This window comes from Phoxinus phoxinus (assembly GCF_949152265.1).
Source record: "Phoxinus phoxinus genome assembly, chromosome: 11".
NCBI lineage: Eukaryota > Metazoa > Chordata > Actinopteri > Cypriniformes > Leuciscidae > Phoxinus > Phoxinus phoxinus.
In genome coordinates this window covers 32,211,566-32,238,613 of record NC_136886.1, presented here as the reverse complement: position 1 = coordinate 32,238,613, position 27,048 = coordinate 32,211,566, and the positions used below count along the sequence as shown (strand labels likewise).

Genomic DNA, 27,048 nt, shown 5'->3' with positions numbered 1-27,048 from the left:
GCACTCGCTTGTAAACGTATTGGTTGCAATCTGAAACATCACCGCTAAATGCCGCTAAAAACTCCACATAGCCCCTTTAAGTCATCACAGGAGTGCCGTGTTCTGATTCGGCCAAAACAAGACAGATTCGGCCAAATTTCTATGTTTATTTGGCATCACACACACATCCTTCATCGAAAGGACAAGCACTGCGAACATTTCAGCTAAAAAAAACGAAACGAGATAAATTTAGATAAAATTTGCAATTAAAAAATGCATTTGAAAAGAATCGATAACAAAAAAATTAATTCAGCATAAATAAAAATTTATTATTTCAACGACTATTGCATGCAGGCCTGTGACTAACAAATAAATCGATTAATCTGTTGATTATTAATTATTGGCGCCGTGGATATTTATATCTTCGCAATTTCTTTGAAACAAGAGACTTTAAACTTATTTGATTAATTGGATGAAAAAAAAAAGAAAGATACATTTTAACCCATTATTTACAAAATTGTTATTCCACATCTTGCCCAGTGTTGCCATCCAAACAATGTGCAATTTAAAGACAATTAATGTATCTGTGTAAGCTATGTGCAAAAAACTAAAATGTTGCAAACGTTAAACCAACTGTAAGTTGAGTCTCCTATGCATTTTCATTGTTGGCTACTTCTGAGGTTTCATGACAGCAACTTCCATGACTGTAGGCACACTAGGTTTTGAGACAGAGCTAATTTAGTATATAGTACATGGACAAGTTTAAATCCTGCAGGAAACACACAAAGCATGTCACATGTCGGTCAGCTTAAAGATGACATCAGCACAACATGAACTCTCAAAGATGACATCAGCACACTTGGCTGATCTCAGAGACGCAGAGATATGCGAGCTTCATGTACACACTGCAGAATCGAGCCAGCACACACCCTCAACAAAACTGCCATAACAATCGCATGCAACTACGCAAACAGACGGACACAACACATACTGCATTCATACAGAAACACACACACATGCCCTGTCCGTTATAGATGACCTTGAATTGTCAGAAGTCCAGAAATACTTCAAAATAAAACAACATGCTCACACACACACACACCTCTTTATGATGAGTGCATGTACAAATCTCGATATCGTCTCACCTTCTGCAGCACATTGATCATAGAGCTCCTCATATTGTATGTTTAGCACCGGCATGACTTCTCTCTCTATTCATCATCCATCTGCCCCTCTCCCTCCCGCCCCGTGACGCTGTCAGCTGCACTTAAGAGACCGGACCACTGAATTCCTGTGCCCTTGCCAGGGACGGACACACACACACACACACGCACAAGAGCATACGCACACACACACACGTGGGGCTGTCAAAGCAATGCAACTAACTTTGAGATAATGCTATAATGTTTATAGCAGAGTTGAAGTTAAAACACAAACATGTCCTAAAATTCCCTCTCTCCCATATGCAACATTGGAAAGTTTTATTGATTTTAAGGGATCGGTTTGTTCTGGCAACTCATGTAAACGATCCTTTTTAAAAGGTTTAAATCTTCTAAGTAGTAAGGACAACATTAATTATTTACTCTTTTTAAATGAATTATAAAACTCTAGGAGAAACAAACTGTACAACAATAATGTACGATAATGTTTTATATTTTATATTTTTAGGGGATTTTATGGTACTAAATTATATTTATGCAGCAGTTATAATCCATTTATTAATGGTTAACAACTATTTGATCATAGACTAGGGCTGGGTATCGATTCAGATGTTCCAATTCGATTCGATTTCGATTAGTAATACTGGCTTTTTGGTGATAGGTATAAATAAATCTGAAAAAAAACAAAAAACGATTTTTGGCCTTTGAGAATCGATTTTGAATCGACCACATTTTAAAAATCGATTAATCGAAAAATAGCAGCCCTAGCATAGACCAAAATTACATTTCTTACATGTTAAATCTTAAATGCTTTAGAGCACATACTTAAGTTTGATGAAAGAAGAAACTTGGCAGATTATTGCTGAAGTGAACAATAAAAACAATGTTTTAAAAGTATAAGAGTTTATTGTTCTGAAAAATGCACAGAAATACTAGGCTATTTAAATTTTTTATATGAAATATGTATTTTCCAAAACATGTTTTGCTGCATGTTAAAACTGCAAGTAAATCAAAGCCATAATCTAAAGTTATGTTCCAAATTTGAGGAGGTCTTTCAGTAAGATCTCATTTGGGTGCAGTACCAAACGTTTCCACCAGATGAAATTTGATTCCCATTCATTTCCAATGCGGTCATTTTTGACCATGAGAAGTACAAGTGTGACTACCGTATTTTTTTCAGGCCATCGAACCTTTTTGAATCATGTCCATTGTTTTTTTGGGGTTTTTTTTGTGTTCACACAAGAAAGTGGCAAAAACATTACCAAGTTCCGTACCATTCCAATGAAGTAAAACAAAAAGTAAAAAACAGAAGTAACATTTTCGTTCAAAAATGCCTGAAGATCACCAGCGGTTAGCTTCCACAACAATGCCAATCCTGACAGACATAGCAACCAAACAGTCATGCACACGAGTTTGGCTGCAAGCACACACTCAGAGTGACTTACTCATGTAGCGGAAAGTTTCCTCGGCCAGCATGGGTGAGATGGCGCTGGGTTCCTCTGGAGAGCAGGCGGGGGAGATGACCCAGTCCTGACCCTCGTAGAGATACAGCGAATCCCTGCTGACACCCCCGTCACACACCTTACTGCCCTCATCTACAGGACACACACAAATAACTCAGATTCAATCAGGGGTTCAATGAACTTCACAGGTCAGAAGAGACTCGGTTGCACATTTTGAATCTATGCACGCCATCTGCAGTTCATTCAAGTCAGGATACATAATGAGGAATCATAACTTCCTTGATCTGTTGAGATAAAAAAATATATAACTTTCAGAACTCGAAACTCCCTCCACAGACTGTTTGAAACTTTGTGGCGTAATGAAGAATGTGCAAAATGTGAAATTTTCATTATTAATTACTCAATAGATTAACTAAACGACTAGTTCATTAGTCTGCGATGAGGAAGCATTGTATAATTATTCTGTATCATGTTTTTCCGTGCCATGACAAATTAATAATCCTGACCATGTCACAGCAAATGACCATCCACGTTTACATGTCAGTGATGCCTATCCGGTGATCAGAAACTTGTTCTGCACAGTCTAGGAATGTGTGTGGAAGAGTTCACCACCTGTGTTTTACCACCTGCCGCTTCGCATATCCTTCCAAAGAATCCCAATATTATAGAAGTTAATATATACATTTATAATTAAAAATATGATGTGATTTCAGGTCAATAACTACATCAGTTTCTTGAAAATTAATAAAAAGCATACAGTATTTAGCTGTGCACAGCCTGCAATCATTCTAGAGAAGGTTCTCAACCAGGGCGGCCACCACAAGATGGCTTTAAATTATTTAAAATGAGACAAAACTCATTTTAAATAAGCTGTAAAACATTTGTATTCATTATTTTAATTTGTTCCCTCAACGACTATCATTTTTATTTCTCTCAGTCTTTAATGTATTTGCCCATGTGATGTCACAAATCCCCACACGTTCAAACTAACCGTTTTTGAAGATTGCTTAAAGGCCATGTTGCAGGTTAACCACCACTGTCGATTAATGGGTACATAAATCACTCAAGATATGTATATCATTTTTAAAATGTCTCAAAAATGGTCTTAAATACCAGTTTTTTACGTTTTTGGTATTAACGGTTTTTTTCACGCAATTCGGCGATGACGTCACATTGGGGAGAAGTGGAGGAAAGGTAGCCTGATGGCCGTCAAAGCCGATGAAATGCATGGTCCGAGCAGAATGAGTGGAGAGTTGGTGAAGTGTCCTGGTGAGTTGCTATCATTTAGCAACGCAGCAATGAGATAACGACACATATTTTTTTTTTAAACAGTTTTCAATGACAGTTTTTACTGTCATTGAATAGCACCGAGTGAAAAATCAACGTTTTCTTTATAGTGGCGGTGATCATGACGTTAGTTCAGATAAGTAACGTTACCGGTAGCCTTTGTCATAGTACTGGTAAACTTTGTCTTTGTCATCTATAAATAGAAGGCATCATGCTAGCTATATGGGCGTTTTTAAGCGTTTCTCTTCCTTGAACATTGAAAATGTTGTTGCAAGCGTAGCCGCCGCGTGTCTGTCGCGGTGTTTGGCAGGTGCTCGCGCGGGCGGTGCCGTCCCGTGGAAACTGCGCTGGAAAGCTTGTGCTGTTGGGCAGTGAGTGTGTTTGGGTCGCTGGTCGAGGAGCTCACCCCGCGACCAGATGTGACTGAATGCTGAATGCATGCTGCCTGAATCCGTTTGTGCTGAAGATAGCATACACACATCTCAGGCAGGATCATGGTCCCCTTCAAGCCAGCACGCACGAGTATTGTTTGTTTACTTTTTTCACGAAGTCTTATGAACCAACTTAAACAGTTATAGGTGACTATAGATATGTTGTATAGACAATGATCATGTTCTATAATCTGCGCTATCTGAATACTCTCGTCTACTACTCGTCTCTTTAGTCACTCTCAACGCTCTCCAGGCGGGCTTTGGTAAACTCTCTCCCCAAGGTGACGTCATGGAATGCATTGTGGCGGAAAGGAGAATCGTTGCCGCTGTAAGATAGTACCTACTTTTTCGTATTATATTCCGTTTTGTGATACCCAACAACATAAAATACAATGGATAACAGTTTAAATGTTCATTACCAACAAGCAAATTGCACAAATTCGTTGAAAAATTTAACCTGCAACATGGCCTTTAAATAAATGCTCTCTTTGTACGGACGAGGACATTTAAAACTTGCAATTTTGGAAGTTTTAATGGTACAAAGACCTCTTAAATGTCAAAAGATCAAGGCAAATTTGATTTTTATCATGTCATGAGCCCTTTAAGTTTAATTTCCCTCTCTTCCGGTTGGGTGCATATGTGGTTCAGTGGAGCAGTTTACTGTAGTAACTCAGTAGCCTGATGTGACTTCCTCTTTCTGTGTCACACACACACACACACGCACACACACGCACACACACCTGTTCCCGCAGCTGTGTCCTTCTTCTCAACGCTCATGGGCTTCACCTCGAACATTCCGATTGGTCAGCTGGGCGAATGAGGGCGGGGCTTCTCACTCATGCCCAAACCGCACGAGCAGAAGACGTGAAGGCTGCTGATGTCACATCCTGTTTTGCATTAAGACACCATGGAGATGCGCAGACTCCAGCCTATGCCTAAAACACAGAAAACACAAAACAGCATGATATTTACAGTAATAATCATATGCACATGTGTGTTTTCAGAGGCCTGCAGAGAAACATGTATATAATCACTCCTCATTCTCTCTCTGCTGACATTTCAGTGTTTCTCCTCCAGCTGTTCAGCAGATTATCTCTCCGCTTCAGCAAGCCTGGATGAGACCGAGCGAGAGACAAAGTGAAAGGATAACATTTGAACCGTTATGTCATTCGGAGAGCTATGTGAAAGGCTACAGTTGTCCCATACAAGAAAGGTTTAATATTTAGACTTTTCAATGTTTGATTTTTTTTTATATTGAAGTACATGATATTCAGAACCAATTTAATTTGTTTAAACTTTAAATACAAGAAAATTAGCCAATAACCACCAAGTTATCATTAGATAAAAATATGCATTATGAATAATAACATCAACATTCAACAACAATAATCATAATGATTTAATAAAACCTGATTATGATGATTATTTTTATATTCATAATGAACACTTTGTTTTTAATTATTACTATTATTAATAGATTGATAAATGTTTTTTACATTATGTTATTATTAATGTATTATTACTGTTATTATTGCCATTTATTAATACAAAATTGATATACATATATATATATATATTTTTCATATCATTATGATATGGTATACCATAGACATAATTATGACATAAGTGCAGATTGGACTTAATTAGTATTTTCTAATCTAATGCAGTGACACTGATTCAAGTGTGACTTTAGTGTCCACACAGTTTTGCTGTCTCTAAAGCGCGACTGTCTTCCCCAGGACAGGCCTCAGCGGGCGAGCGAGTGAGGGGCACTTCCTGTTGTGCAGAAAATGAAAGGCTCCAGAACGGTTTAAACGAGCACACATGAACTTCCTGTCTTGAGGTCTGGAGAGAAGAAAATCCCATAGAAGTGTACATGACGAGGTTTACAGAACACGGTATTCATTTGGGAAAACAAGGGTTGGTTCTATAGCGGATAAAAGAAGAGAGTCAAAACTCAGCTTACAAAACTGCACTATAGCCTACATCACACGAGAAAACAGAGAAGTATTTATTATTCACTTTCACATCATTCAGCAGATCCTTTATACAGCACGACTTACAAACAACCTCAGTTTGAAGCTTCATTCATGTTTGGTGATGATTCGTGAAGTCAGTAAGATTTAAATTTTTTTTTTTTTAAAGATGATTCACCAAATAATGATCAGAATAATACAGAATACATTTAAAATATTATTATTACAATTTAAAATAACCGTTTTCTATTGTAATTTATTCCTGTGATCAAAGCTGAATTTTCAGCATCATTACTCCAGTCTTAAGTGTCACATGATCCTTCAGAAATCATGATTTGCTGCTTAAGAAACATTATGATTATTATAAATGTTGAAAATATTGTTGTGCTGCTTACTGTTTTTGTGGAAAATCGTGATGTATATATATATCTATATATATATATATCTATATATAGCCTATATATGTATTTTTCTTTTCTTTAGGATCCATCGATTAATTTTTTTTGTATTCACAAGGTTTTGTAACAATGTGCATTTGTTTGTTAAACTCAAATGTGTGTTTTTGTGTATATAGAGATCAAGACAGACTTGTTGTGCCACAAACAAAAGTGAAAGTGAATATAAATACATTACAATGTATTACATAATGGGAACAATTTTATATAACAAATTCCTTGTAATGGCCATTACTTGGCTGATAAATTTAAAGTTAAACTCCAGCTTCAGAGTTTGTAAATGTTTTTACATTTTATACTGCAACTCTGCACTGACCATCTCTTCTGCTTTCATTTCCAACTAATCCTCAGAACAATCCCAAGCACTTAATCCTCAGTGTTGCCGTCCCTCTCGTTTCCCAAAAAAATATTTATTAAACCTGGAAAACTTGATTTATTCTCTTGTTATAGTCAGGAGATAAGCAGCCATGCAAGGCCTTTCTGTCAAATAATTCCCAACAACGATATTTATATTCTTCCTCTTTTTGTCTTACTTCAGGAAGTTATTGTTTTTTGGGAAGTGCAGAGATTGTGATGACAACCTCTGTTCTTTAAATATCGATCGAGCCTCATGAATGTCTGACCAGTCCATTACAGGGAACAGATATTCAAACGCCTCAGACGGTCACGGGGTTATTAATAATCTCAACCTGACTCAATGCAAAACCAGCATAACTGGATTAAAAAAACAAGTAGGCCTATATTATCAACACATCAGACTGTCCTTTTATTGACACATCCCTGAAGGTATATTTGTGAAGGTGCGGTTCTGCTGTTCAGACGCTCCTCAGCACTGTGTCTGATCCTGAACTCATGACAGCCGCTGCTCAAATGATGCAGCATGACATCTAAACGACACCCTAAATAAGTTATTACACGTCGTCCCATATATTCTCAGCCTCTCGGTTTGCTTAAGGGCAAGAACCGTCAATAAACCTCCATTAGCATCTGTTCATCAATCTTGCCTTTGACACACAGTTACTGTACGCTCTGCAATCAAATAATGGTTACAAAAAAAACAAAACACGAGAGGTCAGAGGGCTCGCGTTTAAGTCTGAAATATGACTTAAAAAATATTGAAGTCAAACACATGAGAAATATCTGTTACTGCAATTCTTGCAATTAGCGTATGGCATCATTAAAGGCATCAAAATATTATATAAATGCATTTTTAGCTTACATTATTTTAAGTTTTTTAATTTGTCTTCAAACAATAAACAAAAAATCTGATAAAAAAAAGTATAAATGTGAAATATTACAATTGTAAAATGTAACTTATTCCTGTGATAAAAGCAGATTTTTCGCCATCATTACTCCAGTCTTCAGTGTCACATGATCCTTCAGATATCATTCTTGTGATGATTTGCTGCTCAAGAAACATGTAACGTTATTATTATGAGTTTAGCTATAGGCTAGATTAGATATAGTTTAGTTAGTCTATATTTACTCTGGGTGGGTGTATGTATGTATATATATATATATATATATATATATATATATATATATATATATATATATATACACACACACACATAGTACATAGACTCTTAATACTTAACTACATAATCATAAAAGCAGTCATGTATGAGCTTCTGTTCAAGTCAACAGGTCTTGTTCAAAAAACTGAAATTCATAAATCATCAGATGTTACTAGTGATGAAGATGGATTATTAATTCTCTCGGTGCATGATGAATGTGATGAAAACCATGTATAACATCAGATCTGATTCTGAACACAAATACATGAGCAAAAGCAGCACAGAGATGCTCTATGATGCAGTGATATGGGAAAAAAGCCCATTTGATCTGATGCAACAGATTTCATAATCCCTGCAGATGTCACACAGATTATCCAGATCTTTAAAACGCGCAGAATTATAACAGAAAACACACATACACGTCTATTGAACACTCGTTTAAAAACATACACAGAACACACTAACGTTAGATGGATTGATCTGCATCCCAACGGCAATATGAGCAGCAGCACATCCGTGACCCGTCAAACTCATCCACTCGCCCTACATACACACACATCTCTGTACACCAGCTGTTAAAGAGCGAAAAATATCTCTCTCTCTTACCTTTAGTTCACGTAAAATCCGTTTATCCGACCGTTAGTGGTACATGTGGCTCCTGTCAGTTCGAGCGTTTGAGACAATAGCGAACAGAGCGAGGAGGGAGGGGTATTTGGGGAAGAGTTTGGGCAAATCTGGCCTCAGTCATGCATAAGCACGTCATATATTCCGCGACATTTATTTTGTGTTAAAAGTCCCCAAGATGCATTTATTTATTTACTTACTTACTTACTTACTTACTTACTTACTTACTTACTTACTTACTTACTTACTTACTTACTTACTTACTTACTTACTTACTTACTTACTTACTTACTTACTTACTTACTTACTTACTTACTTACTTCATGGGTCACAATTACAATCATTATTATACATATTACATGATATTACATTTGTAATAATCAGTTAATTTTAAACAGACACATACAAATAAAGTACACAAATAATAATTATTATAAAAAAAGAAAGAGAACAGAAAATGGGAAACATTAGAGGGGTCAGGAAAAAAAATATTTCAAATATTTTAAAACAATATTTAATTATGAGCGTTCAAATGAAGAATGTGGAGAGAGGGTGAGAACCTTTATTATTTACATATTATAGGTCCCTATTAAAAACAATTTGTAAATTTTTCTGAGAGATTCTAAACATGCAATTTACTTTTAGTTTGCCTCTGTTTTTAGATCACTTCCTATTATTAAAAATATTTAAAAGGCAGAGGTGAAATCATTGGATAGAGTATGTGCTTTTATTATGCAAAGCCCTCTAGTTTAGTGGAATTATTAAGAGACTTTTATTATATACAGTAATCTGGTGCTCATGCACGGACCTGTACGAAAGACTTTTATTATGTATAAATCTCCGGTACGTCGAGCGTGACGCGTGATCAGCTGGGACTGTGAAGAAAACCTTTGGCAAGTCAACTTACAAATTTTATTAAATGTTAGAAGTGCCGCGTGATTTTCCTCATAGAAAAAAACTGTGATGTGACCGAAGTGACTGTAACTGCCCAGAAGTGACGCTCGCCGTCAAAACCAAGGGTGCAAAATCAATTTCACATCCACATTCATAACAATGGTGAGTTGTTTTTATTATATATGGCTTTGAGCGTCACATCAAATCCAGCTAATTATTGCTATGCATAATATGATAAAACAATAGTTATTGTAGCACGTGCAAATAATGTTAAACGTGCATTATTAATGTAAAAATTCTCTAGTACAGTCACCAAATCCACTAATGCAACATTATTTAAATTTATATGAAACAAGATGGGTTTAATGTTAAAGTCCAGATTATTCTCGATCCTTCTAGTGCACAATGGCTCTTTCTTGAAGGTTTTTCTTTTCTTAACCCTTTTAACCTACATGCATTCACTGTCAAGGACTAGGAAGGGCACATGCTGTCAGTTGCTCTGATAATTACATAATTAATAATTAAGATTTCAGCCAATTTGGGGATGTATATCTATATGTTTGCTGCATTGTGCATCAGTATGCATTTATTTATTTTACAATTGCGATCTGACTAAGAAGCCTCGTCTTTTGCTGTAAATATGTAGCTAATAATCTTTAATGAAATGAAATAAATAAAGTGTAATATACCAAGCATGAACTCATTTCGATGCTGATAATAGTAATTACATAACGACACAAAATGGACAGTAGTCCAGTCCCCAATGTCATCTGTGGTGATACCAGATCTGATGCGCCTAGACAGATGTGACATCCTATCAGCTGAGATAACTGAAGATGAAGAAGAAGATGATGATGTCTGGAGCAGAGAGGAGATCAGACTCATAGACTCATTGAAGCGGAGCAGACACTGAATCCGGCTGCTCTGTTCGTGGGCACAGCGCCGGTCCATGCATGGATGCTGAGGAGTTTCAGACAGGATATATTTGAAATCAGACTGCTGAGAAATGATCAGTTCGATGAGCTTTTAGTTAGAAAATAGTGTGCAATTCTAATGAAAGCTATGGATTTGGATCATATGCAATGTTATTTAAGCGCTGGAAAATCTGATATTTGCTTGAAAGCGTTTGGTTTGTTTCATAGGACTGTAATGGAGCAGCATGACATGAGATGAAGTCTGTGTCTTTTACGCAGTGAAATCCGAGCAAAGCCAGGTAAGCGGAAAAACATTGTGCTTTTCATGCAATTTTTTTCTTGCAATGACAAATGCAGCGTGGCACACTGGAAACAGCCACTGAAGGAGTTTTTGCAGATGCACTCATTTTTCCCTGTCTCCAGAATCAGATAAATGAACTCCAGTGAAGCATCAGCTCAGCTAAAAGCACCTCATGTCGTTTCTGGTGAGAGTCAAATCTTTTAATTCCCAGCTCACGATTCATGCTTTCTGTGTTTATTTCTGCAGGTCTTGTTTTTAGGTATCAGAAATGTTTGCTTTTAATTATTTTTTATTTGAAAAGGGACAATGTACACTAATCAACATTCAGAACAAATGTAAGCATACCCGAGTTAGCCACAGGCTAGTTTTCATCGGCATTCCCCATGCCAGATGTTATTAGGCAAGATTCTGGAGTGGGTTTAGTACTTTAGTACACTTTAGGGATGTTTTTATGGACTGAAAGATGTTCACTGAACAAAATCCATGGCCTGATTCTTCTCTAGTCCCTAGATATCAGCACATTTAATAATAAATGCCCTCATTAATATCCACCAATTCTCCACCTCACCTCTGAATCTCTGAGTCTCTGCTGCACCAAATTAATTGATATAAATACTAGTTTAGAACATTTAATAGAAACTGTGTCTATTCCTCGTTTAGTGAGATCAAATAATAAATCTACTGTAGGATCTAGGAAAAATCTAATTGTTATTAAAACAGAAAATCTCGCTATTAGTGAACAAAAACAATTTCTAAAGCTAGGTCTTCTGAACATTAGATCACTCACACCTAAAGCAGTTATTGTAAATGAAATAGTCACAGATAATAGCATCGATGTACTTTGCCTTACTGAAACCTGGCTTAAACCAAATGACTATTTCGGTCTAAATGAGTCCACTCCACCAGGATACGGTTATAAGCATGAGCCCCGTCTGATTGGTCGTGGCGGCGGTGTTGCAACAATCTATAGAGATATTCTTAATGTTACTCAGAAAACAGGTGACAAATTTAATTCGTTTGAAGTACTTGTATTAAATGTTACGCTCTTAGATGTAAGGAAAAAATCCCTATTATCTCTAGCCTTGGCTACCGTATATAGACCGCCAGGGCCCTACGCTGATTTCCTAAAAGAGTTTGCAGATTTTCTCTCAGATCTATTGGTCAACGTCGATAAAGCATTAATTGTTGGAGATTTCAACATACACGTAGATAATTCAAATGATGCGTTAGGGGCTGCGTTTACAGATTTATTAAACTCCTTTGGGGTCAAGCAAAACGTCACCGGACCAACTCATCGTCTTAATCATACACTCGATTTAATTATATCATACGGAACCGATCCAACCGATATAGATATCATTCCACAAAGTGATGGTGTCAGTGACCACTTCCTGGTAACTTGTATATTACGGACTACAGTACTATGTCATACTGCGCCGCGTTACCGACCAGGCAGAACAATCCTTCCATCCACCATAGATAATTTCTCAAATTGCTTATCTGATTTGTCTCAGTTACTGCCTGAACCCAAACAAACAGACGAATTAGAGGAAGTAACTAGCACTATGAGCACCATTCTCTCTAGAACATTGGATATTGTTGCACCCATTAGATTAAAAAAGGTCAGAGAGAAAAGTAAAGCACCATGGTACAACAATACTACGCATGTTCTAAAGAGAGAAACCCGTAAATTAGAGCGTAAATGGAAACAAACTAATTTAGAGGTCTTTAGAATCGCGTGGAAAGACAGTATGTCACGTTATAAAAAGGCCCTAAAAGCGGCAAGGGCTGAGCATCTCCGCAAACTAATAGAAAACAACCAAAATAATCCAAGATTTTTATTTACCACTGTGGCTAGACTAATAAATAAACAAACGTCACCTGACCAAAATATCCCGTTACAGTTTAGCAGTAATGATTTCATGAACTTCTTCACTGAGAAAATAGAAAGCATCAGAACCACAATTGTAAACACTCAATCTTCAATCGCGCCTTATAAATCAGCCTCAATTATCACCCCGCAAGAACAATTACAGTGCTTTACAACTATAGAACAAAAAGAGTTAAATAAACTTATCACTTCATCTAAAACAACAACGTGCTTATTAGATCCAATACCAACTAAACTACTGAAAGAAGTGTTACCTGTAGTGGAAGAGCCTCTTCTCAATATCATTAACTCGTCTCTATCTTTAGGACATGTTCCAAAAACATTTAAACTGGCAGTTATAAAACCTCTTATTAAGAAACCACAATTAGATCCAAATAACCTAGCAAATTACAGACCCATTTCAAATCTTCCATTTATGTCTAAAATACTAGAAAAAGTTGTGTCCGCTCAACTGAGCTCTTTTTTGCAAGAAAATGACATCTATGAAAAGTTTCAGTCTGGATTCAGGCCGCACCATAGCACTGAAACTGTGCTCGTTAAAATCACTAATGATTTACTTTTAGCTTCTGACCAAGGGTGTATCTCAATACTAGTTTTACTTGATCTTAGTGCTGCGTTCGATACTATAGATCACACAATACTCTTAGATCGACTACAAAATTATACTGGCGTTCAAGGACAAGCATTAAGCTGGTTTAGATCATACTTATCTGACCGCTACCATTTTGTCTATTTAAATGGAAAAAAATCGATCATAACTTCAGTAAACTATGGAGTGCCGCAGGGATCTGTGCTAGGCCCTCTATTATTCTCAATATATATGCTGCCACTTGGAAATATTATAAGGAAACATGGAATTAGTTTCCATTGTTATGCTGATGACACTCAATTATATATTTCATCACGGCCGGATGAAAACGCTAAATTATCAAAATTGACAGAGTGTGTTAAAGATATAAAAGATTGGATGACGCGTAATTTTCTTCTATTAAATCCAGACAAGACGGAGGTACTACTCATCGGTTCAAAAAACCGCCCACAAAACCTCTCACAATACAACTTTAACATAGTAGGATGTCCTGCTACTTTATCCTCTACAGTAAAAGACCTGGGTGTCATACTAGACTGCGACCTGTCTTTTAAAAATCATATTTCATATGTTACAAAAACGGCATTTTTCCACCTTAGAAACATTGCTAAGCTACGTAATATGCTATCAGTTTCTGATGCAGAAAAGTTAGTTCATGCATTCATGACCTCGAGACTAGATTACTGTAATGCTCTATTAGCTGGTTGTCCTGCATCCTCAATAAACAAGCTACAGTTAGTCCAAAATGCAGCCGCTAGAGTTCTTACCAGATCAAGAAAATATGATCATATAACACCGATCTTATCATCTCTACACTGGTTACCTATAAAGTTCCGTATTAATTATAAGGTATTGTTACTGACTTATAAAGCTCTAAACGGCTTAGCTCCAGTTTATTTAACGGATCTTCTATCGCCCTATAATCCATCGCGCTCTTTAAGATCGCTAAATTCGAGGCTTTTGGTTATACCTAGGATATCTAAGTCCACCAAAGGAGGGAGAGCATTCTCACATTTAGCTCCAAAACTCTGGAATAGCCTTCCTGATACTGTTCGTTGCTCAGAGTCGCTCTCCCAGTTCAAAACTAGATTAAAGACGCATCTCTTTAACCAGGCATTCATATAAATGTTTTAATCTTACAGTTAAATCCGGCCTCTAGTTCATAACCGCCAGAGGAGAACTGGCCCCCGACTGAGCCTGGGTTCTCCCAAGGTTTTTTTTTCTCCATTAGGTCACCTGATGGAGTTTTTCGTTTCCTTGCCACTGTTGTCTTTGGCTTGCTCAGTTGGGGATATTCAATTTAATGAATCAATCAATATTACTATTGATTAGCATTACCAAACATGGACGTTTTATTATTATTTTAATTTAATACTGTGAAGCTGCTTTGATACAATCTGTATTGTGAAAAGCGCTATACAAATATTCTTGACTTGACTTGACTTGAATCCAAGAGGATTGTGTCAATGTCTCACTCATGAAGAAATGTTCCGGATTCATAGACTTTATTCGGAGCAGCGCCATGACGGGTGTTAGGGACGCACCAATCTGAACATATTGGCCGATAGCGATACTTCTTTATATTTGAAAGCTGATAACTGATATATTGGCCGATAAATCTAAATTTTTATATAATTTTTGAGAGCCTGATTACAAAAACAAAAGTAATTAAAAGGCATGTCCCAAGCACACAATTATAATGTTCATATTTTAATTTTATGTAGCCTATGACAGACTTGCACTGCACATGTTGCATTTTACTGTATTTTCCTTTTTTGAAGTGATTCCAATCATATTTTAAGCAATTCATAACTACCATGGCCAAAAGTGCACATCTGAAGTGTCTCAGCTGAAGGATATAATCCATTATTAATCGGCTTTAAGACATCGGACACATTTTCTTATCTGACCGATAATGATAACATTAAAAATGAACATATATCGGCCGATACTGATATGGTGGCCGATATGTCGTGAATAATTATCAGCTATGAAATCGAGGCTGTGAGTGATCGATAAACTTGCCGTGTTTTTAATCCGCTGTGTTAAGCTCCTAGATCACGTATAATTTTCCAACTCTCAAGTTTTTTGACGACTGAAATTCCTTGGAAAGATATTTTTGCTGTGTTTCATTAGCAGAACAATCCAAAAACACAATTAAATAACGTCTGATGTACGTCGGTCCCTCACAGCCTCGCTTTCATTCGCTTTGATAAAAATCAAAGATGGCGCTGCTGTGAATAAGGTCTATATTAAGCATGACTTGTTCCTTAGTGTGTAAAAACACACAAAAAACGTGTTTGCTGTAATACACTTACAATGGATCCTGTTTCACTCAGTAATACATAAATAAATAAACAAATACTGTCAAAGTGATTAATAGCCATTTAAACAGATGTTAATTAGGCATCAATACAAAATGTCCATAGCATTGTTTTTAACTAATGTTATAAAATATCATTTTGACGTCAGTTCTATTTTAAAAGAACATTCTGGGAAATTACCATTAAGTTTTCTTCCACCATTATTCATAATAATCATATTATATATAAATGAATTATTAATATCATCATGTGTCTGTTAATGTCTCACTCAGTTTGTAAAAGCGTTTACAGTAATGCACTTAAAATGGATCCTGTTTATCAATGTGTCACATTATGGAAGTAAAATGTATTTGTCTAATTTTTTTTTTCATGTTGACTTTTTGCATTGGAACATTCCTGTAACCAAAGCTTAATCAAACATGGCATGTTTGATTTCCATAATCATCTCTTCCTTCTTGCTTTGCCCTTCAGCCCACCCTTTAATGCATATTCATACTTCGGATGTTCATATTCATCTCCATATTCATTTGTGGGGTGTGTGTGTGTCTCATCTTTCCTCCCCTCTTCCCCTCAGGACTGCACCTGTATCTCGTCCCACTCACACGTCCAGTCCATCAGCATAGAGGAGCAGTATGAAGACATCAGCCATCAGTGCTCGGTCAGTAGAGTCTGATAATAGATCATCATGGCTTCAGTGCTGTGTTTCATCAGGCATTGACCTTCACTCTTGGGGAATTCACACAGACTGTGATTATATTACTGCACTGTTGATCGCTAGCAGGACTGAGTCAAAATTGTAAATTAGGAATTGGCTCAATGTGGTGTCAGGTATAATTTGAATCGAATTGGCCACAAACCATGGGTGTTGACATAGAGTTTGCATGGGAATGACAGGAAGAGGAATGACAGGAAGTGGCAATTCTAAGAAATGTAGTCACACAGTGATTGTGTGACAAAACATATATGCCAGATATATTTTTACTTATTTAATCTACAAGCAATACTGTCTATATTATACCGTATTATATTTGTGTATATATATATATATATATACACAGTATGCATGTTTCTATCGATCTATCTGTCTATATATATATATATATATATATATATATATATATATATATATATATATATATATATATATATATATATATATATATATATATATTTTTTTTTTATTTTATTTTATTTATATTAAATTAAGAATCACAATTGTTTTTGGTTTCAAACAGAGATCATGATTCAACCTCGTTTCTGTACGGACAACTTAATAAAATAAAGTACAATACTTACTACATTCTGACAAATGATTAATTGCTGCGGCCTATTTAAAAATGTTTAGTTAATAAACTAAATTGGTTTGAATGAATGATTCAATGACTCACTCATAAAGACTCATTAGTGAATGATCAGTGTTTGTGAACAAATCTCTAGAATGAAGGATTAAAAAAAATATAAAATTTTAACACTCATTTGAAGCATTATTTGAAGTGCCATGTTACTTTCAAAAAGGGATTCACTATATATTATATATATTTTTCAATCAAGACAACTCTTGCAATAGTTGTAAGATAGTTGTAAGCATACACACACACACACACACACACACACACACACACACACACACACACACACACACACATAATATTAATGCTCACCAAGGGTTTCTTTATGTGCTTAAAAACAGGATACAGTTACAAAATATTAGGTGAAATTATATTTTATAACGTAAAATAACTGTTTTCTATTGTAATATATTTTAAATCACATTTCAATCATTATTAATATCATCATGTTTGTGTTAATAATAATTCCAGTTTTACTCTGTCCCGCATTATGATATTTTGAACTCAGCTTAACTTTGTCGCATTGCCAACGGCCTCTGTTGCCCACGTCGCTTTAAATCATCAACTCTTATTTAAAATGAATGACTTCCAGTCACTTTGTCACTGCAAATAGTTGTCAGTGTGAAAGTCCCTGTAGCAGACACTATGTCTTGCGATGGACACATCAGTCATGCCAATTGATGCGTCATTGGATATTCAGCACAAGCTCAGTGAGGTTCAGATTGTTGTTGTGCTCAAGTGTGTTCTGAGTGGACCCATTGTGTTGGGCGTCACAAAGCAGTTTTTCTGTCCCATCGATCTGGATGAAAGCTCACTTGTGTTATTGTCCCATCCATGTCTTTGTCTGAAGGTTGAAGATGTGATTCCCCTCATATGACAGAAATATTTAGTCTTTTATTGCAGCTTGCTGAGTCACTGTCCCGTTCATGGTCTAGAATTATTATACTAGTATTATTCAATAAAAAAGTTATGAGCTGAAGTTAGCTAAAGTATAAATTGTTGTAGTGTTGACATTTATAGAAGCTACATGAATAATATCAAATCTGGCTTAATTGCAAAGATATTTGAACATAACTCGATCACCCCTTAAAATTCACAGTGATGCAATGCATGTTCTGTTTCTGCAACAAGACTAGCTTATGAAATTCAATATAACAATATTATTCAAAGCAAGAAAAAAATCAATATTTAAGTCTGGTACAAATGAGGAACTGAGTGAACTCTCATAAAGCATTATGAATTATGTAATTAATCATTTGTAATTACTAAACACTACAACTGTAGCTCAATGGCAGTAGCAACACCAAGGCAAGGCATGATTTCTACGGCATGAAACAGCTTTACGTGTTTTTAATAGCTTTAGTTAACGGTAATAACCCTGTTTCTCAGTCATTTTACTATCATGCAGGATTAAACTGATCTGAGACCTGTGAATATTCTTCTATGTTTCAGTCACTGGAACATCTGCTCGATCACATTAGTGTCATTCACAGGACAGAAAGTGTCTCATTATGTCCTATTGACATTTGAAGTCTTCACCTAGTAGACTTCTGTTCATATGTGGACGTGTGTTGCTGTCATTTATCTGCTGTGTTTATGTGTGTGACAGAGCAGTGACGTCTCTCCGTGTTCTGTGTTGACTGATGGAGATGACATCACAGATCTTTCCACTGACTCCGCCCACTATCAGTTGCTGTCACAACTGGGTAGGGATCATGTCTTACTTTATAGTATGATATAAGTTAGTTATTCCCTGGGATCTTGTTTATATCATATATTTCCATATGTCTTACTCTGTTCTTAATGCTTATGTGTGTGTGTATTTTTGTATATATGTGCAGGCCGGGGCTTTAACAACCTCAGTCAGGTGAACATGGCACGTCACACACCGTCTGGCCGGCTGGTGGCAGTAAAAAACACAAACCTGGACGAGTGTACAGAAGATGAGCTGCTGCAGCTGATGGTGTGTAATACACTTATGAGAGCTTCTATTGATTTCTACTATTTGAAAATGAAGCGTTGACATATGAAATAATAGTCAAACATATATAACTTAAAAGCACATAGTCTATTGAAACTTTAGAAAAAATATGTACAAATATATATTTTTAATTTTCAGACTTTTATGGTATTGGCATTTCTATTGATTTCATCTGTTTTTGTATATTTCTCAAATAAATACATGCATGTGTGTGTATTTATATATACAAAATAATTATACACAATACACACATTGTGTAAAATAATTATACACAATATTATGTAAACACAAACTTTTATTTTGGATTCGATTAATCGCGATTAATCGTTTACAGCCCTAAAATTTTAATAGTAACATGTATATTAATATTATTTTAGCATGAATGTTGTTGTAGTAAAAAATAAACGAGATTATATTAATGAAAGCAGACTGCATAATAAATACATGGTTCGCACTTTTAGTAAAATGACTTTTTCATGATCATTTTTCTAACATGAGGCTATTTTCATAGTGACTGTTGGTGTATGAAATAACCGTTAAGCTCCAAAAATTACAAAATATATATGACAAAAACATTATAAAAAGTAGCCCATAAGACTTGTGTATTATCGTATATTTGAAGGTTTTTGAAGCCATACCATGATTTGTTTGAGAAACAGGCTGACGTCATTATTCAGAAAAATAACAGCATTGGTGTTTGAGATCACGAGAGCAAGAGTGTGTTGATGATGATTGTTATTCTCGCATTGAAGAGGATTGACTGTTATTGTGAGGGCATTTTCAGATTTTAGACACATACACACAACTCTTTCTCAGAAAAACCTATGTGCTTGTGCATTTAAAGGTTTGTCCATATTAATTTCAGAATGAGGTTCTGCTGTCCAGACGTTTCCGTCACCCGAACCTGCTCACGTCCAGACTGGTGTTCAGCTCGTGCTGTCAGCTCTGGGTTCTGTCTCCTCTCATGAGTTACGGTAAGAGTTCACACTCATCTGTCTCGTTCTTTCTTTTTCTGTCCCCATCCTTCCCTCATGATTTCTCTGCACGTGTGTCTCATTCAGGTTCTGCAGACTCTCTGCTCAGGTCGTACTTCCCGGATGGAATGAGCGAGTCTCTGATGGCGTACCTGCTGTACGGAGTTCTCCGAGCGCTCGAGTACCTGCATCACATGGGCTACGTGCACAGGTGAGCGCACGAGGGCTCGGTTTCACAGAGGCTTGAATGAAAGGGATAGTTCACCCAAAAATGAAAAAAATGTCCTTCATGTCATGAAAAACCAATCAGACTTTTGACACAAATGACAGATTTCTGTCCCTCCTTCAAAGTCTATTACCCAAAACTCTGATGCTTCAAAACTTTCATAAAGAGATTGTGAAATGCTGCATCCCAATTCGCCTACTTATATTATGCTCTAAAAGTATGTACTGTTTTTGTGAAGAAAAGTACACACTTTTGAGTGTGTAGCAGAATAGTAGGTAAGCTTTGGGACAAACGACTTCATCATAATTGTGTGTTTAATGGACCGATCTGTCTATTACATGCATCTTGTCACCGTATAAACTGCCCTGTCAGTCATCTCATCACAGTTAAAATCCTCCATATTCAATTTACCGGTAATTTAATTTCCTACCGAATCGGAGAGAAACGCACAAGCACGTTGATCTGCCAGTCGTGTCTTTCATGCAGAGACTCTCCTTGTGTTTCCATAATAATGCATTTAAAAGTTACCGACTTTGGATAACAATGAATAAATATCTATTCGTTAGGTAATCACTCAAACCACTTTATCTAAACCTCTCTACTCGGCTATCGTTCTCGCACATCCACCATGTTTGTAGTTCTAATCGAATCCTCTTTTCCAAACCACAATTGGTTGTGGGCAATATTGGCCTTCAGAGTGAGCACGAATCAGGATTTTTGTATTTTAACCGGAAATGGTAGAGCAAACGTGTATCAATGAAATACACATTACAACATACTATGATTTAAACGCATTAATTCTAATTTCTAATACTTTTTAGGATGGAAAGTATGGGAATTGGGAAGCAGCACAAGTCTTCTGAAGAGATACGATCGATTTAAATTATTCATTTGGGCTTTTATTTACATATAAAAATTGATTAAAATATGGTAAACGTAAGCTCAAGCATGCTTGCTTGATGCGTGAGAACCAATGAGGTTCATTCTCGTGTTTCACGCAGCATGTTTGAGCTTCGGTTGATGTTTGCAGATCAATGTTTAAATGTGGATAAAAGCCTACATTTTATTTGTTCATCATATAAGCGATAGAAGAATTGGATTAATTGGATTTATTTTACGATCTCTTTATGAATGATTTGAACCGTCAGAGTTTTGGGTGAATATACATTCAATGAAGGGACAGAAATCACTTCAAATTTCATTAAAAATATCTTAATTTGAGTTCCGAAGATGAACAAAAGTCTCATGGGTTTGGAACGACCCATTATGGACCAACCCAGAAATCCCTTTAATCTGGCCTCGTCTCCTGTCTTCTCTTCTCTCCTGCAGAGGTGTGAAGGCAAGTCACGTGCTGCTGTCAGCTACAGGCCGTGTGTGTTTGTCAGGGCTTCAGAGTGTGTACAGTCTGATGAAGGATGGCAAGAGGATGAGAGCTGTGTTTGACATGCCTCAGCACAGTCCGTCTCTCCTGCCGTGGCTGAGCCCGGAGCTTCTGCGACAGGTGACCATCCAGATGAGAAAGCTGTTCCCAACAGCAGCATTATAGACCGTATAAAACAATAAACAATATATGAAAAAAAAAAATGAAGTGAGCATTAGATTATGACTGGAGCAATCTAAATGTAAAAAATGACCATGCACAATTAAATATCCCAAACTGTCTGATATACATGCTACCTTTCAAAAGTTTAAAGAAATGAATATTTTTATTCAGCAAGGATGCATTAAATTTATCAAAAGTGACAGTAAATAAATTTCAAATGTTACAAAAGATTTCTATTTCAAATAAATTATGTTCTTTTGATCTTTCTATTCAGCAAAGAATTATGAAAAAATACATTTTAAGATTCACACAAAAATATTAAACTGCACAACTGTTTTCATCATTGATAATAATAAGAAATGTTTCTTGAGTACCAAATCAGCATATTAGAATGATTTCTGACGCATACATTACTGGTCAAAAGTTTGGAAACATGAAGGTTTTTTAATGTTTTTGAAAGTGTGTGTGTGTGTGTATATATATATGAGTATATATACATAAAAATCATCCTATAGCAGTTCATTAAAAAAATCAGTTCACTAATATCGGCCGATAATTAATACAGTACTAATATTTTGTCTATTCCTAATTATAAGGCCCGGTCAAGGTCAGAACCAACATCAATTCCAAACGTATACTGTAGCTTCATGACTCATTATGATGCATTTTTGTGTCTCTCTTTCTGTGATGAAGGATCTTCATGGCTATGGAGTGAAATCAGACATCTACAGTCTGGGAATCGTGGCATGTGAGCTGGTCAGTGGCAGAGTGCCGTTCCAGGACATGCCGCCCACTCTGGTACTGCCGTTCTTCACGTGTGCCATCTGTGAGCATGCAACTGTGATTACTGAACACTCACTTCCTGTTTCTTCTTCTTCAGATGCTGCTTGAGAAGCTGCGGGGTTCTCACTGTTGTCTCCTCGACGTCCCCCCTTACCCGCTCGGAGACATGGGGGCGCTCAAGGTGTCTCGCTCCGGTGTGGATTCGGGGATCGGCGAGAGTGTTGCGACTGGAAGTCTGACTCGTACTGCCACTGCGGAGAGACCTCAAAGCCCCGCCCCCAAAAACCACTCGGTCACACTGCACAACCTGGTCCAACTGTGCCTGCAGCAGCAGCCTGAACGCAGGTACAGACCGGGAGACTCGGCACAAACACACACTGCCAGAGCTCAAAACGGCACTATAAGTTTAGGGTCTGTACGATTTTGTAATGTTTTTGAAAGGCTCTTCTGCTCACCAAGGATGCATTTATTTGATCAAAAATACAGTAAAATTGTGAAATATTATTACAATTTAAAATAACTGTTTTCTATTGTAATATATTTTAAAATATAATTTATTCCTGTGATAAAAGCTGAATTCTCAGCATCATTACTCCAGTCTTCACATGATCCTTCAGAAATCATTCTAATATGATGATTTCTTCTTATTACATTTTTTTAAAACTTCACTAATATTATAAGTGGACTTCAGTGGAAAATTTAAATAATACAAAAACCTAAATTTTAGGGTTAGATTTTATTAGTATTGTAGACATGAATAACTCCTCTAAACCTGACATTAAGATTACATTTTTGTAATCAAATTGTCTATAGGAACTTTATACAAAATGTTACAAAAAATACAAATATAATTTAAAAAAAATTATGGTAATTTATTGATTGCACCATGTTACTATTGTTTTTTGTTTTTGCACAAAAACTTTATTAACATTAGAAGTGGACTTGAGGGGAAATTTTGAATAAGAAAAAAAGGTTTGATATGGCCACTTTATTAACAAAAATGTACTCTCAGAAGTTTAGTTTATACAATGTGACACATTTATCTGTTGGGGTTTGCTGCAAATATACAAGGTGAAAAACAGCTAAATAATCCCATAGTCATAACACAAAAAAAATATATATTTTTAATGAAATTCAAAAAATATATACATTTTATTTATTTATTTGTTAAGGTGATGTACTAGGTTTGCGCTCGTCAATTTACTGGTATTTGTGCCATTATTTACTGCCCAAAACGTCTTAAACCAGACGATAATGCATCCTCAGTAGATCAAGCGCAGAACTGTCCACTCCAATCGGCGCTTTTATGGGATTGCGTTCTCGCGCTAATTTGCCCTGTTTAGTAAATCTGGCTCTTTATCTTTACTGAACCCCATGCAATATGTGTGTTTGTTGTTCAGGCCGTCTGCGACTGCGCTCCTCAGCCACCCCTTCTTCAGACAGGTACACTCACCCTTTCATCAAGCTTTCACTAAATCTTCAGTCTGAGTCACTCATGCATTGATCTGTGTGTCTTCCAGGTGAAGAAACACACGAGGGACTCTTTCCTTAGTTTGATGTATCCGGCCGTGCCAGTGTCCTGTCCTCCAGACACACCTCCATCCGGGACACCGACCCAGACCTGCAACACCCCGTCTCCCACCGACACTGAGCCAGAGGACGGCATGTGGGACTTCTCCTAAACCTGGCCGTTTCCTTTCTCACACAAATCTTGACCCAGGCAACTAGCGATACATATATTCCATGTTAATCCATCCTAACCAGCTGCTACATTTCGTTATTTTGTCGTTCACTTGGTTTGTATACTACGGTAGCCCACCCACAGTGAAATCTCATTGGTCTATATTCCCTCTCTTTATGGACCAAACTATTGATGACATCATCTTGCACTTATGGGCGTATCTACATTTTTAGCCAATCAAACGCTCTCTAGAACGAGCACATACCAGCTGCCTAGACATTTCCTGACTTAGCAATAGCAAGTATAAAATCATTGTTAATGTCTATGACCTAAACTAAAAGTAGGGCTGTAAACGATTCATCGAATCCAAAATAAAAGTTTGCGTTTATGTATATATTGTGTATAATTATTTTGTATATATAAATACACACACATGCATGTATATATTTAAGATTAATGTGTTATTATTTATATATAAAATAGTTATATTTATATATAATATAAATCATATAAAAATATATATGCAGTATATAAATGCAGTTATTTCTCAAATATATACATGCATGTGTGTGTATTTATATATACACAATAATTATACACAATACACACAACATATATTATGTAAACACAAACTTTTATTTTGGATTCGATTAATCGCGATTAATCGTTTACAGCCCTAACTAAAAGCTTATTAGCCAGGGCTGCACGATTATTAAAATAAAACCGAAATTGTGATATAGTGCGGTTATCAAATCAAACAGGCTGCTATTTAATTAAATAAATATATGCTCTGCATGTATTGATAGTGTTTTCAGCGTCTCCGAGCGGCTTGATTCACAGTACATTTTACAGTGACATTACAATAGTGATATTTTATTTAATATTTAGTAATATTATTATACTCGTTATATACGTTTCTGACAAAATTCAAGTAGATTTATTCCCCTAAATCGTGCAGCCCTTACTATTAGCTATTTGGGACGAGCCAGTCCTTTTGATAAACAGAAAGTTAAACTGCACTCGTCAAGCCATTTGATGGGTCTTTAAATGTCAAATACTGTATGCTGAGATTGACTGTGAATTTTTTCACTTTATGCAACGTTTTCACTTTCATTACGGACAGAAAAATGAAAGAAAGACACGCCGTGACTTGTGTCTTATTCAATGCTGTGCGCTCATCTGTATGCTGCACATTCTGACTAATGTAGTTAGTTAGTCACCCAAGTATTCCACATACTACAGTATGTACTGTTAGTATGCTATTCCCAGTAGATCATGGCTGCGTCCAAAATTGCATATTCTCTTGAGTAGGTACTTATTTTGAATAAATAACCACAAAAAAAGTATGTTCTATATAGTATGTGTAATCTGGATTACATTCGCCATGTTGTCATTATCATGTGACCTACCAGGATCAGTTGCTTCGCCTCACTGTCACTCACAAATCCTCTCCCGTGGCCTCATGGGATAGTTAAGTGTCCATCATATGCACACTTCAGAATCTCACCGGAAGAAGTAGGTCATCCGGGTACTTTTTGCCTATTCTTTTATGAGTGTGTGAATTCAGACATACTTCTTTGGTCACATACTGTTTTTCACCTACTACTATATAGTAGGGAAGTATGCGATTTGGGATGCAGCCTGTGTCAGTGTGTGATCAGAGCTTCCTGTTTGATGTCACATCATGAACTAACTGCAGATCACTGGATTTGATCTAGCTCCTATGAGTGAGGTCATCAATCTGAGCCATGAATGCTGGGAGCCGTGTGTGTGTTTGTGAAGGTTATTAGTACATCACCCACTCAGCCTGTGACCGTGAACGTGTGGGTGTGTACAGTACATGTGTTTGTGTGTATCTCTGTCCTAAACCTTTCTTCTCTTGCTCTCTATGAAGAAACTGCACATGTTTTAACCCTGTGAAGAAATAAACCAAACCATCAACGCTGTGCTGTTCAAACGGCCGTCAACACTGCCTCAACATGTGCTCTGGAACTCAATCATGATCAAACTGAAGGACTGAGCAGTTTTAACTGTGACTATTAGTGTATATTGTATTCACTAATTTTTCTTTTCTATGTTAACTGTATTTAGATATGTGATAAATATATTCTTACTCTGTTTCTTAACTCTTTGGTGTCGTCATTTTTCTTTTTGCCTTTTCTTATTACCGTAGATTCATAGTGAAATTCTAAACTTAAAGTTCCTGCCAAATAAATAATTATCGGTAACACTTTACAATAAGGTCTCATATGTTAACATAAGTTAATGCATTATTAATTAGTTAATAATCACTAACATGAACTAACAATGAGCAATATACTGTATTTTTACAGCATTTATTAACCTTTGTTATTGTTAGTGAATAAAAAAGTTAATGTTAGCTCAGTGCATTAATGTTAACAGATACAACTTTTAATCGTATTAGTAAATGCTGGGATTATCATTAACTAATATTAATTTGAACTGGGATTAACTCATTAACTAATAAGTGCTGTAGACATACTGTTAATTGTTATTTCATGTTAACTAATGTAGTTAACAATAAAACCGTATTTTAAAGTGTTATCTAATTACATTATTTTTCTTTAATTGTTCTTGATCACTTACTGACCTTATTTCCTGATCTAATGTTTTTTTTTTTTGAGCTCACAAAAGTAATATTTAATTCTCAGCCATTTGTGTTGCATTTGATGAACTTTACTGAAG

General features: G+C 36.2%; 2 protein-coding genes across 6 annotated transcripts in view; one reads left to right on the top strand and one right to left on the bottom strand.

Moving 5' to 3' along the window:
* Positions 1-9,020, bottom strand: part of trak2 (trafficking protein, kinesin binding 2) — a 30,414-nt gene extending 21,394 nt beyond the window's left edge. Inside the window, exons 1-3 of one of the 4 annotated variants that reach the window (XM_079628570.1) lie at positions 8,875-9,020; positions 5,061-5,255; positions 2,585-2,734 (exon numbers count right to left, since the gene is read on the bottom strand). In XM_079628570.1, the coding sequence (XP_079484696.1) occupies positions 2,585-2,734; positions 5,061-5,115 (205 nt within the window). In that variant the 5' untranslated portion in view covers positions 5,116-5,255; positions 8,875-9,020. Of the gene's footprint in view, positions 1-1,124; positions 1,226-2,584; positions 2,735-5,060; positions 5,256-8,874 lie in introns of those variants that run through there. The other 3 variants (XM_079628569.1, XM_079628572.1, XM_079628571.1) reach the window with 3 other exon arrangements.
* Positions 9,021-9,734: 714 nt separating this feature from the next.
* Positions 9,735-26,465, top strand: stradb (STE20 related adaptor beta). Of its 2 annotated transcripts, XR_013799616.1 has the most exons (14): positions 9,735-9,948; positions 10,929-10,999; positions 11,124-11,185; positions 16,380-16,463; positions 18,764-18,860; positions 18,996-19,117; positions 20,001-20,109; positions 20,197-20,320; positions 21,665-21,836; positions 22,572-22,676; positions 22,759-23,006; positions 24,062-24,104; positions 24,182-24,682; positions 25,030-26,465. XR_013799616.1 is itself a non-coding variant. In XM_079629376.1 (13 exons), the coding sequence occupies exons 3-13, from the start codon at positions 11,174-11,176 to the stop codon at positions 24,341-24,343; spliced, it is 1,278 nt and encodes a 425-aa protein (XP_079485502.1). In that variant the 5' UTR covers positions 9,738-9,948; positions 10,929-10,999; positions 11,124-11,173; the 3' UTR covers positions 24,344-24,733. The 2 variants fall into 2 exon arrangements, 1 of the variants encoding a protein (XP_079485502.1); XM_079629376.1 differs by lacking the exon at positions 25,030-26,465 and having other exon boundaries at positions 9,738-9,948; positions 24,182-24,733.
* The last annotated feature ends 583 nt before the right edge of the window (positions 26,466-27,048 follow it).